General features: G+C 37.9%; 1 protein-coding gene across 4 annotated transcripts in view; it reads right to left on the reverse strand.

Moving 5' to 3' along the window:
• Positions 1 to 19,466, reverse strand: part of LOC114242671 (uncharacterized) — a 99,438-nt gene that overhangs the window by 58,431 nt on the left and 21,541 nt on the right. For all 4 annotated transcript variants that reach the window (XM_028173925.2, XM_089733406.1, XM_089733408.1 and 1 more), the window contains exon 2: positions 9,845 to 10,307. In XM_028173925.2, the coding sequence (XP_028029726.2) occupies positions 9,845 to 9,990 (146 nt within the window). In that variant the 5' untranslated portion in view covers positions 9,991 to 10,307. The remainder of the gene's footprint in view (positions 1 to 9,844; positions 10,308 to 19,466) is intronic.

Here is a 19,466-nt window from a genome sequence, read left to right on the forward strand (position 1 = left end):
CTGTTTTCTCTCTGTATGAAAAGATCTAATCGATTAGAATGCTGAACACAATCAAACATTCCTTAATAACTCATAAGTACTACCGGGAATTTCAGCGATTCTAAACGATAAGATTTTTTCATAAAGAGAGTTATTAAAAATATTAAAATTACTAAAAAAGCCACCTGGTGGGGGGTAGGGAGACTAATAATCGACCGTAGCGACGCCTGCTGGACCGGGCTTTAACTAAAGCAAAAATAAAAATGAGAGTTGCGCATCTATCTCTAATATATTAAGTGTATAATCTATGGTCTGGACGGTCCCGTGTGCCCCTGGACAACTCTATTCAAAGTAAAACTAAAACCATTTATTAATCGTCTGATCCATTTTATGTAAAGAACAAAAGAGGTGTGAGAAATAACATAAATAGTGGCGCTAAACAGCCGCGGCTCCACCGGCGCCGTAAACAAATATGAACATGAACAGATTGCACGAACCGTCCGTACAACATCCAGACATTTAAGATCACTTCCAGAATTTTTAAATTGACGTGGGTGGACAGATGATTCCAACATTACTTCCGCTGTGACGTTGTGGCTTGAGATCGAAATCTCGATCAGGTTTTTTAAAATAACGCCCGTCCTATTCCTCAAGATAGAACACAAACGATTGCGGTCCGTAGTGATTTCTTACGTTCTTTTAGGTCTTCAGGCACAACAGAGAAACCACCTTTTTTTTTCTATTTAAGAGACTGGTCAAATTTTGGCTTTCCCTTGTCCTCTAATGTCCGTTCTACAAACACCGCTCACATGGGTCTAGTTATTTTGTGGCTGTACGAGAAGTGGATATTAAAATAAATATTTAGTGAGTCGTCGTGCCCTCTCTCCTCTTATTTTTAAACCAATAAGGTAAAAACTATTGATATCAAAGCACAAAAAAAATATTCAAAAAATCAATCACCGATATTCAACAGTTTTGTTCTCTAAATATGTTTTGAAATAGTTTTTGAAATATTTTCAAATTTATCGACTCTTCCCGTGATGGTTCTTTTAAAGTTTTCAGTGATTTCGCTCAATTGGGTAACAATCAACGGAGACGATAGCGTATGCACGTGACAAATTCCACATAAGAATTACAAAAGCACACAATCTATTTGCAGAAGAAAATTTATAGATCATTAGCACGACTTAAGTTTGTTTGAAAGGTGAAAATTAATTTAATATTTCGCACGGTAAATGTTGCCTCTTCAGTGTGCTTAGTGCAATTTTTTAACGTTCTCGATAGCGTAAAAGTTAACTCAAATATGTATGCAGTTGGAACAACGGCCCTAGCGGCAAACGTTCCAACTCCATACAAATTATATTATATACTTTACATACGTTAAAAAAACTCTCATTAACTGATGTCGCGATTGGAAACTCGCCCGTGGCGCCCGAGCACAATGCCAAGATCACAGTCAAGGAGCTGCCATTGTTGCCAACTCTTTCCAATAAGGGGCTGCAACAGCTGCCAAATCTTTTCAGGGCACATTTGAAGAAGGACAAGTAACGGTGCTCTTGGGAAACAGAGTTCTTCCCAGATTTATTAGCATTATGGTCGCCCTACCAATTTCTGCCACAAAGCATTCGTAAATTTCAATTTTAAGGATGGTCTTTAGTTCAATATTAATACGAATTCAACCTTGTCTTTCAACTTAAATCTGTTAATCTAAAGCAAATTCAAATATTTTACGAAATTACTCATTTAATCAATTGATATTCAACTAGGAGTACTCGTATACGTCACTATATCCGGATCACGTGTAATTATCAAATCACATTGTATTAGGTAGCATCCTGTCATTTTCCACCTCATCGCAATTTAATCAAAGTTTCGTCAAGTTTAGCCGTAATCTGCCTCATCCGTTCCGTGCCCTGGTCTCCAAGGCTGGTATATCCATTAATCCAGTCAATTGTATAGCGGAGACAGTATGGAGCCGGCTGATGGCCGGACGACTGCGCATTCCACTCGTCCCCTCGGTAACTAGTCATTTCCATTGCGTCCGCTCCACTGCAACTTGTGCCAGTTCGTTTTAACCTAGTTTGGTTATTAATTGACTTATCGCATTTTCGTGTGAACTATTAACAAGAAATGTTTAAGCAGTTTTACACTGGATAGCCTACAAACAGACCAGACCAGCAACCGTGTTACCTACAATTTATCAAAAAGGTGGGTATATTGGCATCATGTTTCCAATCGATAATCCTATAACTACTTTGACTACATAAACAAGGCAGAGTGGTAGTACATACCCGGGTGGGTATACCCTTTGATGCTGAAAAGTATTTATTCTATAAAAACTTCACCCTTCCCCCCTTTTCACGACCTAAATCTCATCCATAGTTTACCTTTATGATATTCAAAAATAGGGTCTCTAAATCATCAGATCACAAGGCTCGCTGGTTTAGACTGTGGATTCTTTGTTCGTTTTTCAGTTAATGCACTGATTGCTTTATAGATTACACTTTACAAATACGTTACAAACAGTCGCCGCATTAAAGACGAGCCAGATTCGTACTTGTGTTAACATCCAGGAGCCGCTCACACATTTGTTAAGTGTCAATTGTTCATTTTGAGTTACCGGAGCTACTTATTTTGCTATTATTATTACCTATTTAATGACGTTCTACTCAATATCGATTTATACCTTCAATGAGCGGTTTCTAATAGGACCCTAATCGTTTATTTGATAAATTTCAAATAACCGAAATGTATTGTTGAATAATTAATCCTAACTTCAGTACACTGTATAGTAAGTAAATTTACGACGAAGTTTATCAGGACCGTGGCAACTTCCGTTCAATTAACCTGAATGTGATAAGCCTTTAATCCACGAAAGTGTTTAACGAGTGCACATCATTTAAGTATACTACCGGTGAGGCTAAAAGAATGGCGCCTCGTGTGTAGTATCGTCGCTCGATGCTAGAACACTATTATTTTTAAGATAGTCCTATCATGTATTTACGCATCGTAATCATAACTCTGAGGGGTACAGTAAGGACATTACAAAACATTACAAATTTTGCCCTGTTCTAAACCATTTTTTTTTATTGCTTAGATGGATGGACGAGTTCACAGCCCACCTGGTGTTAAGTGGTTACTGGAGCCAATAGACATCTACAACGTAAATGCGCCACCCACCTCGAGATATAAGTTCTAAGATCTCAGTATAGTTACAACGGCTACCCCACCCTTCTCTAATTGTTACGGATTTATTTGATTCTATTTTATTTCGTTTATCTAGTTTCAGATTCGTCTGCGACACGACTTGCTCGTTCGCCTATGTTGAAATAAAAATTAAGTCAAAATAAATCCCTTTAATATTAATAACTGCACTTTTAACAGATCTATCTTTATACTAACACACAGTATATACCAGTACACGATAAAAACGTTAGTTAAGAATATTTTACTTTACTTGAAACAGGTCACGGCGCGCGGCCACTAAAGGGCTTTTAATTAAAGCCTTCAAAATTTGCGAAAATTATATTTGTTTATAAAACCTTCATCAGTTTGGTGATTAATCTTCTTTCACAAATTGGTATGATGGAGAATGACTTTAATTTTTTTATACTAGTAGTAAGTAGTAGAACCAAGTAGGTTAGTTTATAAGGCATGATCCTTTAAAATAAAATAACGACAATATATTTCCGACTTCACATTATGTATATTAATGTGCCAAGAGTGTTAACATTAGCTTATATTCTTTTTTCTTGCCCTCTAATGTATTTTTTTATATCTCTGTACTTATTCAAAACATCTTGACTTTTATAATAAAGAAAACATGTCGAATTAAAAGCGTATGGTGCTGCCGATGTTCCAACTAAGTGAAGGACTTTTCTAATAGTATAGGTGACGGCGTTCGCGATCTGACGACGACAGACAGTCTTCCAGTGACAGATTAATAACAAAAGGCCCGTGGGATCGTTGCCTCAAAAATTGAAAGCTATGACGTACTACTGCTTTCAACTTTTTTTCCCCTACCTAATCGGTAATCTATGGCTATTCCAGCTACGCACGGATCGGCAGGTGAGCTTATGGGTTTAACCTGAAAGAATTGCTAACAATGACGTTATCAAAAGCGCCGAATCTACTATCGGATCGGAATCGAGACCCACCGAGAAGAACCCGCGAAAAACCAACTGAGTAATTTCATCAAAAAACTATTTTTTCTGCGAACTAAGTGCAATATTTGCGAAAACACAATAAACAATAGATTCTTAACAACATGCTTCTTCACGCTTTGAGTTGAAATTAAAAAAGCGTTTTGTTGTTATTAACAAACTTCCAGGAGAAAAGAACACATCGTCTTACACATTCGGCTGGGCGTCGATTGGCAGTGCGCGATGCCACTGAGCCGCGCGTGTGTTGTTTCGTGCCCTCCTCGAAAAACGTCGGTCGTATTGCGTCACCGATCTGCCACTAGAGCAATCGTAACGTAATAATTATGAAAGACAATCACTGATTACATAGCTCTTTAGAGCCGTTTAGCAATTTATAACAGGTACGTTTTTTTTTCTTCTTCTTCTAAGAAACGTTTAAAGATTGTGTCAGATCGTTTGAGTGCATTGCACGCGTCGAAAGTACAATTTTTGGATGTCTAGTAAGAATAGAAAAATTGCATGACTTAAGTTGGTGTTCTAAAGTTTTGTTAACAAAGTAGGAAATTTTTATGCGACTTTTAGTGGAAATTTTGTTTTATTGTTTTATGTGATGTTATAAAATGCCATAAGCGCAACTGTAAAAAAAAAAATTAGTACATTTAAACAGCTTCCCTACTGATAAAGGATCAAGGTCCGAAGTTGCTTATCGAGTTTTGGAGAGGACTTAATCACAAGGGAAAAGCAGAACAAATGGTTATCTGCATACATTCGGAACAGCGCCTAAGTTAAATAGTTAATATTTTAAAATATTATTTTAATTTAAAGACATTAGCATAAGTATAACTTAATTTCCAAATAAATGAAAATACGTTTGATTTTCAGAACATCCTGACTGTAGCTGCCGTAATGCCTTAGAATATTTGTACAATCTTCTAAAATTGAAGATGAGTTCAGATTTCTTGGGCCCAGATCCTTTTCAAGCATTCAATCACTTTCGAAACAAGCGGATGAAGTCTTCTGGTTGAAGACAGATTCAAATTAGCCCTCTAGTCTGACGTGCAACTCCGCAATATAACGTTAAAAATGACTTTGTACATTTATTTGGAGCTCCATAGCATTAAGAATATTAGTTTTTTTTTATTGCTTTCTTGGGTGAACGAGCTCAGAAGCTCAGAGCCCACCTGGTGTTAAGTGGTTACTGTAACCTATAGACATCTACAACTTAAATGCGCCACCCACCTTGAGATATAAGTTCTAAGGTCTCAAGTATAGTTACAACGGTTGCCCCACCCTTCAAACCGAAACGCATTACTGCTTCACGGCAGAAATAGGCAGGGCGGTGGTACCTACCCGTACGGACTCACAAGAGGTCCTACCACCAGTAAAAAGTAGTGTCAGGAACATCCACGTAATTGTTATTCTGATATTATGCAACTGTTAAATTGGAAGCCGTGTCGTGGCCTAAATGAAAAGTGCCGGTGCTCTCATCGCACAGGCAGATACCACGTTTCCTAAATGAAATACATTTGTGAGGCATAACAAGTATTTAATTTCAAAAAAAAGACGGTAGGTCTAAAATAGACCTAGTATAAGTTTAGAGTAACAAACAACAATTACTTTAGAGATATAACCGAAATTTCTATGTGGTGTTTCACGTATCTCTCTTATCTCGCTCACAAAGACGTCTTAAGCCGGCTTCAAAGATTAACGCACGAGGATTATGTCTGGTATTTTGTGTTATACACGAGCGTGCTCTAGTTATTTGGCTAATACATGAAATGTTCAGGATTTAACATTAATTATTAAAAAATATTTACCTTGTGATAATTATTATTCGCGGTACATTTAAAGGAAATTAGAATGCTAGAGAAAACGTATTGAATGTGGTACATGATGTGTTAAGGGTGAAGAATCAAATGAGAACACGTACTTCAACCAGTATCCCCATATCTAATTATCTCTAACAACTAGTTTGTTTTACTGGTTTCGATGGAATACAATTGTCGATCAAATATGAATAATAATATCAAATTAAAACTACTCTTACTGTTATACAATCTGCCGTTATTTTCTGCCGCGGGGCGAAGTTAATCTAAAAAAAGTAGCCTACGTTGCTCCTTGTATCATAAGGTACCTATCAGTGAAAGTCTCGTCAAAATCGGTCCAGCCGTTCCAGAGATTAGTCGGAACAAACAGACACGACAGACAGACAAAAATTGTTAAAAATATTACTTTGGTGTATGTACCGTACCGTATATATATTCATATGCATGTAGTAAAAAACGGTTATTTCAATATTGCAAACAGACACTCCAATTTTATTTATATGTATAGATTACCGGTCTGCGTTATTATAATTAAGTGTGAACTGTATTTTGTGTATGAAATCTTCATTTTACCTTTATATGATAAATTTAAAGACTTAATAATATAAGAGAAATATAAAATGCGTTGCCCTTGGCGGCTGGATTTGAAAGAGAGTTGGTGTCATGGCGGACATCGCTCGCTGACATTTCATTGACGTTCAGAAATTGAAAATACCGTCTATTTTAAAGAAATGCATTTATTGATACTTGCGTTTCTTTGCGCACAGAAAGAACTAACACTGTCTTGAGGTTTGGCAGTTTGTTTGACTTGGAGTTTCATGTTCACGATAAGAGGATTCTAAGTGGATAGATAAGCGCCAGCAAACAAGCTCTACATTTCATAAAATGAAAATAATCAACGCTAATTCAATCGTAAAAGTACTCAGGAATACCGAAGAAAATACTATATTTTTAGCAACGGCTTAATAATTTAAATAAATTAAAAAAATACAAAAGTGGGTAGGAACGATCGACACAGAATAATAAATCTAAGACAAGTGAACGCTGCGCGCGATGCTAGCAAAAGTGATCCGAGGTGGCGTGATGTCCCCGCTGGTCGGTCGGTTGCCCCTCCAGATGACGTCACGAGTCCACGTGAGTGCTCGTCATCAATGGCTCCGCCCATCGACTTTGACTTAAGAGGAAGTCGCCTCTAATACGGCCTCTCCTGACTGGTGGACGTCCACGTTCACCTCGATGTCATGACCGTCTTCAATCTCTGACGATGCAGGACTCACTGTGTGCACAGCGTTTCTATCGGGGTGTTCTATGATATCGTCATAGAAATAGATTGTTTGCATTACCATCATGATTTTTGTACTCATGGTACCATTTGTACCATTAGTAAAAGTTAGTAGTTTTTGTGAGCATTTTACATCACATTTCAGTGTGTTCATGTATAGTAGGTTCTTGTTGAGTTACGTTAGATGTACTGACGACATGGCACTGTTACCATATCGGGTGTATAATATACTGTGAGAGTAAAGTCTGGTTGACATGGCCAAGTTAACATGTCAAGCCAATACACTCGTAACGTGAACTGCGTTACCACGTCACACCTTTACGTGAAATTTGTTACCACGTCACAACATATACGTGAACTATGTTACCACGTAAATCTCTGCGTGAACTATGTTACCACGGTACAACATCTACGTGAACTATGTTACCACGTAAATCTCTGCGTGAACTATGTTACCACGTAAATCTCTGCGTGAACTATGTTACCACGGTACAACATCTACGTGAACTATGTTACCACGTAAATCTCTGCGTGAACTATGTTACCACGTAAATCTCTGCGTGAACTATGTTACCACGGTACAACATCTACGTGAACTATGTTACCACGTAAATCTCTGGAAGCATGCAGTCAACCCCAAGAATGTTTGACATTACGCGTCACTGGTGACTCAACTAGTGCCTGAACCCTACGAGGACTCGGCCTTACCTGACCTCCACCAAAAATTAAATCAAATCGTGAATCTGTAGACTAGCGTTCGCGAGTCAACCAGAGGGCCCATTATGCCCCGTATCATTATTAAAGTTCCGAGTTTGTTAGTCAGACCTCTGACCATCTTAAGACAGACCAACGATCTCCTGGCCCACTCGACGTATGATGCAAAGCAATCTGATGCTAATTGCATAGCATTATAAAGAATATTGGCATAGTCAAACTTTTGCGGACCCAACGGCTTAAAGTCTTTTACGAAGTTACCCCACGTCCGGTCACTAGACAATCACACGTGTAACCAAGTACGCTCATCACTCTTAAGACAGCCCAAAACTCGTGACAAATACTCGGTGCCTTCCCAGTTAAGGATCTAGCCCGTTCTACTTCCTTACACAATGTGTCTATGTATTGCACGGCAAGGTAAAACTTAGAAATAAGGTAACCATGAGTTCGATCTGAATTTACGAATCTAATGGATTCGGTTAACATCCGTGCTGATGTGGTAGTTGCCTCTTTATTGTCACAACGCGTGGTGGAACTATTTTACATCTATTCTCAAACGCGGGTACAATCGACACGGCGATGGAACAAGACGGCGTCCCGTTTATATGATCACCGATTTGGACAGTCGGACTGTTGTCTAATTGACGTATTGATGGAGTGTGTTGCCGACTAGTAACATTTTGTACCCTTCGAATGTTATTTCCACCCATCGAAACTGAGCATTCAGTCTCGAGCATGTTCTATCGCGTCAATAAAAATAGACCGTAAGGTCGGTTGTGATAAAGTCGTTGACCTAGTTACTTGGTGATTTATTACATTTGATGAGAGGGTATCCGACAAAAAATCTACTTCGCACCAAGAATCGATATCATTAACGCTGGGATCAAAATTAGAAATATAAAAATGTTTCGACCTTACTTTGGACAGTGCACTTAATGCTCCGATGATCCTGTCTGTAGCGTCGTACGCGCGGGACTCTGACGGCGGCGGTGATGTGATTCCCAACGCCACCACGGGTCCGGCGCCACCACCGTCCGCGGTCGAGAGACGTGCGTCTTCTACGCGTCGCAGACGACCCTAGCGGGCTCGACTCACGCGCAACGTTCACATTTGAGTTTTAAGCAATTAAACGCGCCAATATTATTCCTAATTGGTCTCGAACATTCGGCGAATGCGAGCGTCCTCCTACCCTGCTTCCAGTTACACGTATATCGGTCATTACGTTGTTAATTTAATGCAAATTTTAAAAACAAACTGTACGCCAGGATAACCCAAAAGCGGATAGGGCACAAGCCCTATCCCACTTCTGATTTTAGCAACGGCTTAATAATTTAAATAAATTAAAAAAATACAAAAGTGGGTAGGAACGATCGACACAGAATAATAAATCTAAGACAAGTGAACGCTGCGCGCGATGCTAGCAAAAGTGATCCGAGGTGGCGTGATGTCCCCGCTGGTCGGTCGGTTGCCCCTCCAGATGACGTCACGAGTCCACGTGAGTGCTCGTCATCAATGGCTCCGCCCATCGACTTTGACTTAAGAGGAAGTCGCCTCTAATAATATTATATCTTTAAACGAGCAATTCTCGTGTCTGAATCTCGGAAACGGCTCCAACGATTTTCATAAAATTTAGTATACAGGAGATTTTGGGGGCGATAAATCGATCTAGCTTCGATTTATTTTCAGAAAATTTTGTTTTATTCGTGTTTTCAATAATCAACTTTATCGATAATCAACTTAAACGTAAACTTTTTTTTTTATTGAAAGAGAATAACAAGTAATATAATATCAAGATGTAATCCGTATTTAAATATAATTTCTAAAAACATAATTTATCAAAAAAAATAAAAAAATACCGAGCATTGCTCGGTCATCCTCTAGAAATTAATATATCAGCTCACCTGCTGGAATGCTCCTGGAAATTCCCGCCGTCGAGCAGCCTCACTTTGGCAAATAAAACGGCAGAAACGAAAGGCACCTCAGTCAACTCCTCCAAACAGCACTGTACCTCAAACTTATACCGTTTCTTCTTCATCATGAAAGCCATGACGATACCAACATCGGGCCCAAATATAAACCGGCCCAAACCGCTTCGAACCGTTCGAAACCGGATCTCACAAATCAACTGGTTTAATTTATTGCACTGCACGAAACACTGTCACATCACAATGTGTGTTAATAAATAGCACTTGTAAACGAATATTACAAAATATATATTTTTTTCCTTGTAAAAGCACTAAAAAACGGATTATCTAAGTAGATAAATAAAGTAGTGGAACTTCTGTATCGGAATCAGCGAGTCTTCTGCGGCTCGATATCGATGCACGATCGGCGATCGGTCGCATAGTTGCCGACGTCATTAGTCTGGAATTGAAAATTGATGGTTTAGTGCATTAAGATAAAGGAAAAGAAACGGCCGGGGATAACGAGCGCTGATAACGAAAGGAAAATAGACGGACATTTATATTTGTTGTGCAACCACAGAATGCTCGGCATGACTGTCGGTGTGTTTTTTTTTTACCTAAAAACCCAGGTAAATTACCTAAACGTATCGATTCCGATTCTTCATTTTATTAGTGTTCATTAAGAGACGAGAGAACAGTTATTAACGCGGCCGTCAATGCGACGCCCGTACTATCAACAATCTTAGGTTGCCTTGGCAACTAACTTAATAAACAATAGATGTAAAAGTTCATAATTTCGGATTTTTAACACTCATGGATTCAGTAATCCACTTATTGTGACTGCAACAACTGAACATTAATTTTCGTTTTCCTCCTAATACGATTTGTTGCTATGCAAAATCAAAATGGAACTTCATATATATCTTAAAAAGGAAAATATAATAACAAATGTGGTGGTGGACTTACTGGTGGTAGGACCTCTTGTGAGTCCGCACGGGTAGGTACCACCGCCCTGCCTATTTCTGCCGTGAAGCAGTAATGCGTTTTGGTTTGAAGGGTAGGGCAGCCGTTGTAACTATACTGAGATCTTAGAACTTATATCTCAAGGTGGGTGGCACATTTACGTTGTAAATGTCTATGGGCTCCAGTAAAATCTTAACACCAGGTGGGCTGTGAGCTCGTCCACCCATCTAAGCAATAAAAAAAAAGTATAAGGATTAAAGGTAACAATGAAGCCTATATAATGTAGTGATGTTTTTTTTTCACGCAAGGCTAATCTCTTTTATGAACACGTAGCGATAAAAAGGTTATATGTAAGTAATACATGTCCGCATCGATTTATCGTGTAGATTTAAGCATTTCATCATATTCCATTTTATAAGCTATAGCATTTTGCAAGTAGACCAGTTGCTTTTCCTAATGTATATTCACCATTTATGGTGAGTTCGAAGATGCATCTATTAAAAATATTGTTTTATGTATGTTTGTAGGATTTTAATCTCAGAGAGAAGCAACAGAGCGAAATATCATGGATCTTCTGTTTTCTAATTTGCCTACGTACTTGACTTGAGGTAACTATTATAGTTTCTTATGGTAGTGACCGATTAGTTTGCATCAAAAATAGACAGGATAACGATTTTGTGATAAAATGTACACTTCTGTTGTTACGTTAATAGTGTTCAATTAAGGTTCAATCGCATTAAGGTTCAATGTTATTTTGAAGGAACTATATCCACAATGCACAACTACATAAGCTAAGCGCCTAAGCGTGGAATTTTCTGAAGCAAACCCGAAAGTAAGAGTCTCAAATGGCGAATTAATTAGTTGTTAGTTAAGTTTATGTTAGAATTTGTCGGTGTTCGCATTAAATACAATAGTTATTATAACAATATCTCATGTTACAAAAATACGAAAGACAATCTAAATAGGTTTTAGTCGCATCGTATGCCATTTCAGCGTTACGTAATTGATGGCATCCTTATTGCGCAAGGGATAAGGTTTCCAGCGGCGTGGTGAAGGTCGCGTTAGACACGTGGGCAGATAATCTCGACGCTGCGCTGCCGTATTTGTTTAAATGAATTTCAACTTAAAACGATTTACTGGTCGGCTGTTTGAAAGTGCATCGTGAACATCTCTATCTCGTCAAATGCATTCTTTAGATACATTATTTTTATTTTACGAATGTAAGTTTATTATGTTTACACAACACCCAAGAATGAGAAAGGGTATGCATGCAGCACTGAAAAATATTCAACGTATAGAAATCTAAATACAATCAGTCCACATATGGATTCTCTTCTAGATGCCATACGCGATAGCAATTATCTAGAGTCTAGGGATACGAATTATCATCATGGTGGTCTTTTAATTTCCTTACTATATTGTCTTTCAATTGTATAGCTTTATAATTTTAACCGTTTCTTATTCTAATCTTATTTGTAATTCGCTAAGTACAAAGTCATGTAAACGTTCATACAATTTTTTCTTTGTTATTTAATTTTATTATTATTTTTTCATCTCTACCAAATAATCAAGAATGTTTAGAAGATCATGTCCATAATTTTAATTTAAACACCGCGCTCTATGTAGACATCAGAAAATAGTATTTTTATTGACACACACAATATGCTAGATGAGAACATGAACTCTCAAAACAAATGGGACTTTACTGAATTATCTAAATCCTACTATCAGTGGATTATGATTAAGATGTGACGTAAACAATTCTCGTGTGGTTATAAATAGTATACAATTATTTATCACTAAGGAAATGAAGTTTATTTTATTTAAAATTTACAACTAAACAAATATTAAAGCATCTTTTTCAATTTAACTGTTTCCTTTTCGTGCAAAACTTTATTAAATCGCTTCTAAAGAAGTGTTTTGAGCAGTTTTATCGAACTAGTTGTTAATAATTGAGTTAATAGTAGTAGCTGCGTTAATTTACAGATATTCAGTGATCGTGTGTGACCTTAGCGTGCGCACATTGAGCACGCGGGGGAGTCGAATTGACCCTACAATTGGGGGCACAGGTTGAGGTAATTTTCGCGCTTGGGCAATTAAAAGATGATACAATGGCTATTTTAGATTTATTGCCTTAACTGGAGCTGATGATTTACTTCTGAGGAGATAAAAAGTACACTAGCAAATTGTACTCCCGTTGTTGCGTCTCGGCTCTCGAATGTTCTGTTTCTATAAAACTCTTTAGTAAGAGTAAATTTAAATAGCTTTAAACTGTCCAGTCTCCAGTTCGGGTTCTGATACAAGTTTAGAGTTACGCCATGGGGCCCTATGGGCGTTCCGAAACCGAATCAGAACGAGGTTTCAAGGTGATATCCCATACAAGCTGGCGCACGGCCAACATTCCCAGTGAAGTACATAGCTAAAACAGATATTCGCTGTTTTCAAATTACTTTTCTCTCTATTCAGTTAATCTCATACCTTCACAACGGTATGTGTAAACAATATTCTTAGAAAAATATGCATTTCCAACATTATTTGAATAAGTTTAGTATGTTCATAAATCAAAAGAGCTACCACAGATTCAGGTGTGGGCTAATAAGATGTTTCTCTTTTGTTTAGACTTAGTTGTTACTTGAAGCGATTTTCTTTATATTACTCATATATCTGCTTACGTCGCTATCGTCAGCTAATTAATGGTAAATTTTTCGGTCTTTATATACAAACATTTTCACTACAAATTTATGAACATGTACACTTGTCACAATGAGTCAGGCGTGTTATCAATACGAGTAGAACGGGGCTGTGTCATTTGGCGCCATAGCGAGTAGACACAGATTAAAACGCAAATATAAAACGATGCCAAATAAAATGAGCTACATGAAAAACAATTAAAGGCAGATCAGATAATGCTTAAAGTCTGGATGTTCGATGTAAGCCGCTGCTTCCATACTTGACCACTCGTTTTGAAGATAACCATGCATCCATAAATCACAGGTCAGTTTCCAAGATCTCTACAGGACAGAAAAGTATTAAGATTGCCAATAAACTTGCTCGTGACGCTGATACCACTCGAATAAACTCGTATTTGTCGAAGTGGTCTTGGCTACAGTTTGTAGTTTACGACGGAAGCTGTTTTTAATTGTTTTGTGTTTAGCATTCAATTAATTGAGTCACTTAATTTAATTATTAAAAGTTTGCAGTCGTTCACGCATGAACCTATCACAAAAACGACTAATCCACTATTTAAATATTGATAAAAGAATCGTTGTAAACAAATGAAGACGCACATTCGTTATCAAAGTCTCATCCACCTGACGGTTGGATGACGCAATGGCCAACGAAGCGTGCAAGAACCGAGGCCAATCGATTACAACGTACCGAGCAAAAGTAATGCAAAAAGTACGCGCTTCAGATTAGGGCATCACTTTGACGAATGCGAACTGTTGCGAATCCAATTTTTATGTAGAACGCTCGTGATATGGGAACTGTGTAAACGTAAGCGCAGGAAATTGGACAGCAGTCTACAGAATGATAGCAGGAATTCTCTGGTTATCAGAAAGTTTACTGTCGTCGTTATACAATAGGGAGGGGATTGTGTTCAACAAGAGCGCTCAATTTTTTTAATCAAAAGGCAGTAGAATGAATATCACTACGAGGCAGGCACGTTGATTGGACAGAAAATGAGAAAAAATACTACGGAGAAAGTCACGTGGGTAGTGGTAGACTCTGAACCTTTTAATTTTATCCTCATTTAAAATACACTTCAATATATACTATATAAAAATATATTAAATGTGGTGGTGGTGATTAGGGTTCCAGAGTGAGAAACCTCCTTACGATACACGTCGTATCAAGAATAAGTGCTTTCTGGACAAGGGCCCCAACCCAGCTGGAAAACGAGAGTTTCTTAAGATGTTGGTCGAAACTTTTGCTATCAAGCCGTGCACCGACACAACTATCGGAACATTGATGGTTGAATCATCATCAATAGGTTAAGACCGTTGCTCTCCCTTAAGCCTTTCCTTCCGTTAAGATTTGATATAAGAGAACAATTATGAATTGATTTCAAACCTTTTTACTCAACTGCGCTAAAAACAAAACAGTTTTAAGAGTGCGTGAATGTAAACAATGTTAAAATCAGATCATAGTTTTTAAGATACTTATTGTAATATGGGAAATAAAGCGTTTGCGTCTAACGATGCAAAACTGATAACGCAGTGGCAAAAATCTCTCAAAACTATAAGTATACATTAATATCACTGGCCCGTAACACAGAATAATCCATTGGTTTATTATGTACAGATCCGGTTGCCCTTAGAGACAGCTGGTAAAAGGATTCCACACAGGGGTGGTATCTCCCCTTCGTAACCGGTGTAGCACTGTCTTTGACGCCATGTGTTGTAACGGGTGAATGGACACAACAATATGCGTGTGTTCTTTTACGACACAACGTATTGGGTCAGTTTTTGTCGCAGATATTTTTGATCTCATTTAATGAAAACAAATTTACATTATAACTAATATGGAGGACTGCAATAACGATTTTGCAGATTGGAGATTGGCAATCAAGTCGAGAATGTCGACTTATTTTTCCAAGCGGGAAACATCTAAGTGTTGTTCGATTTTTTCTTGGGAATACGAAGAAATCCCAATTGTATTGAAACGAGCGTTATTTTTATTTACTCTTCAAACTAGAGGCATAATTGACTCAAGAGAAAAATAAGCAAAAAACCAGTAAAATTTATATTCAATTATAGGATTTAAAAATCTATATATTAATACTTGAAGCAAAAACTTTGTATCCCTTTTTACGAAAATTGCGCAGACGGAGGAGTATGAAATTTTCCACACTTATAGAGAATATAGAGAAGAAGTACACAATGCTAATATTTTTTTTAAATAATGCATAAAAGATACATTAAATCAATAAAGAAAACATTACACACACTACCATGTATTTGACACAACACATATATATAAATTTACTCTTTGTTTATTGTCAACTGTCAAACTTTTGTTGGTGTTTAGTCTCTGGTCAAATTGAGAATAGATGAATATTGTTTGTCTTTATTATTATTTATGTTTAGTGTAGTTTTGGCGCAATCTGTGATTATATTATACAAGTACAATAGTATTTGAAAATAGAACCATAATAATGTTTAAACATAAAATTTCAATTGATTAAAGTCGAATTTCGACTTCTGCCGGACTACTAGTAGTATTTAAAAATTTGATTAGTTTACAGACAAGTAGGTTTTTACTGGCGTTGATAGCATGAGTAGTCTCAAAAAACCCATTCGGTCCGTTGATGTTCGACAGGTACTCACCGCGACCCATGAAATCTAGAAAATTCTCCATAAACGTGTTGCAAATCATCAAGGCATGCCTTCTACCGGTCACGTTCGCGCTAAGACTTCACGGTTCGAACTGATCGCTTGATTGTTTGGTAAAAAATAATCTGCCAGCATTAGAAGTCAGTCAAGCGAACGGCTAATAAAGGAACCGAATGAAGTTTTCCGATTTGAAGTTAGGTCCATTAGCTGTAATGGTGTAATAACAGTAGGTTTATTTAGCAATAAAATGTTATTTAAGTCCAAGAAAAATAAATTTGTTCGCATCCTACACAGTATTAATTGTTCCTGGAACACATAGGCCCCACAGATTGAATGAAATGTCGCCGCCCACATAGCTTGTTTTATTAGCACATTTCTACGGGTTCTGGTCAGTTTCCAATTTAATATATGGAAGCCCATGTTTCGAGACTTTAGGTTGATATTTGGTGTCATAAATGCCACAGGTGTAGCGTGAACAAACCGTTAATAAAGCCACTAGGATGTGGCACAGACGGATCATGGCAGCAATTTAAATAAGCCAGTTTCAGCTATTCTAAGTATTTTCTGATTCCTACCTTGGCCAATTACATATTGGACAAGAAATGTATTTGAGTTATTGCGATTAAAGACTTTATGAATGTATCAGTATCTATCAGTGAATAGAAGAAATCTGAGAAACACTTTAATGGAGTTAACGAGTATTTTATGTAATGTTGCGTATTTACAAGTTCCAAACAATATTAAGACCATAGCACTGACGAACAAAGATATCCATTCTTTGACGTTGCAATCCATGTAGAATCCATTACTTAAAAATACGTCCGTAGACTTTTCTATCTCTTTGTATGTGAACATAAATTTAAATGAAAATACCATGTATGTACGCGAAATCAAATAACAGTCGTGAATACGATAAGAAACACGCGAGGCCTGTGTGAGTGCCTAATATATTGATTTTTTGAGACTGATTCGCATTTCGTTTACATTCACATGACGCGACGTTGTAGAGGATATTGGAATGCCAAAGAAATATTTTATAATCTTATTTTAGTTTTATTGACTCCACGTGACATTTTTACTTTGATTGAACCGCGGTCATAGAAGACTGCTGGAAAGGACGAGCTCACAGCCCACCTGGTGTTAAGCGGTTACTGGAGCCCATAGACATCTACAAGTTCTAAGATCTCAAGTATAGTTACAACGGCTGCCCCACTCTTCACACCGAAACACATTACTGATTCACGGCAGAAGTAGGCAGGGTGGTGGGGTGGTACCTACCCGCGCGCACTCACAAGAAGTCCTACCAAGCGTGCGAATATGTACCTGACGTGCCGAACCATTAGTCGACATCCTCCGATTCAACGAACAACAACAACAACTTTGCTTGTTTTACAAACAAACAAGAATTCAAAGCACCGGAGATTTTGATATGGAATCTTATTAACGCATATTAAAATAGTAGTACTTTTATATTCACGTGTCTCCTATTGAGGTTCGCGGGGATCCGCTGGATGCAACCGTTTGTGATGAGGCTTGGAGGAAGCAGCTATATCCAACAGTGGACATCTGCGGGCTGATAGAATACTGTGTCTTATTGTCATCTTATACAAGGAAACTGCTCTAGGCGGTTAATAAAGTCTCCTGAGACAGTAATTATTTTTAAATCCACATTTCCCCCAGTACTTGAATTAAAAAAACCAACAGTAGTCAAACAGCTCGTACTGTCATCATGACTCCAGCAGAGATTACAACAGAATTGTTGACAAACTCGCACATTTGAATATTACCATCGGTTTTCGCGTATCGGGCACATTTTTTTATTATTTTCTTATTGCTTAGATTTGTGGACGAGCTTACAGCCCATCTGGTGTTAAGTAGTTACTGGAGCCCATAGACATCTACAACATAAATGCGCCACCCACCTTGAGATATAAGTTCTAAGGTCTAAGTATATGCAGTTGCAACGGGTACCCCACCGAACGCCGAACTTCAAACCGAAGCTCATTACTGTTTCACGGCAGAAATAGGCGGTGTGGTGGTAGGTACCACTACCCGTGCGCACTAACAAGAGGTCCTACCACCAGTAATTACGCAAATTATAATGTTGCTAGTTTGATTTTTATTACACGGTGTTATTCCTTCACCGTGGAAGTCATCATGAACATTTGTTAAGTACGTATTTCATTAGAAAAATTGGTACCCGCCTGCGGGATTCGAACACCGTTGCATCGCCATATACGAATGCACCGGACGTCTTATCCTTTAGGCCACGACAACTTCAGTCAATAGTCAATAGAACGGATTGTTCTCGCAGTTATTTTTCTATTGCATAAGAACGAACGCATCGAACATTTCGATCACTGATATTTCCATGGTCACGGACGACTAAAGTGTTCATCGACGGCATCTAAATTGTACTGACGGCCGTGTAACGTTTTCAATTCGAATTAGTATACCTATATTTTAATTACACTCACACATCGTTCGATAAAGATTGCAGCAAGCAATTTCTGCAGTTACAACATAAAAATATCAAACCGTGCTTTTGTACGTGTCGATTTAAGGAGTAATGTGTATTGAATTAAAAAAGCTGTTGTCATACAACAGGCCAAATTGATTTTCTTCAGAAATAGGACCGAAATATGGTAATAAACCTTGTTGATTTAAAAGATGCCTTAACCCCGAAAATTGCGATATTTCAATAGCTGATAAGAGAGTCATGCGTATCTCCTAATAATCTCGACGTTAAACTACAATTATTAACGAACCAAAAAAATTTGTTTTTTATCTGAGCTGTGCATGACTAACATGAAGCCAATTTATATCCATTATTATATTGTAGTTATTCCAGTGTATTAAAATAAAAACTATAATACGCATACGTCGGTGGGACAATGACCGATCTTGACAAGGAACCGAGCACAGCACCTACAGAGATATACCTAACACTGACATTTATTTGTTTTTGTTGTCAAAGAGTACACATTTAAATTTGCAGGCATTTGTAGCTTAATAGATAAGATGCTCTGTGTAACGAATAATTCGATTCGAAATCAAGTTCTGACGGTACCTATTCATTTTCACAAATACGCATCCGGTCTCCGTCCTCATCGAACTCGAGGGCTCGACGAGCGAATTAGCCCATAGACACAGCCCACTAAGTTTCTCGCCGGATCTTCTCAGTGGGTTGCGTTCCCGATCCGGTGGTAGATTCTGCGGAGCACGGCTCTTGCTAGGGTCAGTGTTAGCATCACTCCAGTTTGAGCCCCGTGAGCTCACCTACTAGCTAAGGTTACGCTGAAATAGCCTCTCAAGGCTATCAG

The sequence above is a fragment of the Bombyx mandarina genome, chromosome 15 (genome assembly GCF_030267445.1).
Source record: "Bombyx mandarina strain Sakado chromosome 15, ASM3026744v2".
Taxonomy (NCBI): Eukaryota; Metazoa; Arthropoda; class Insecta; order Lepidoptera; family Bombycidae; genus Bombyx; species Bombyx mandarina.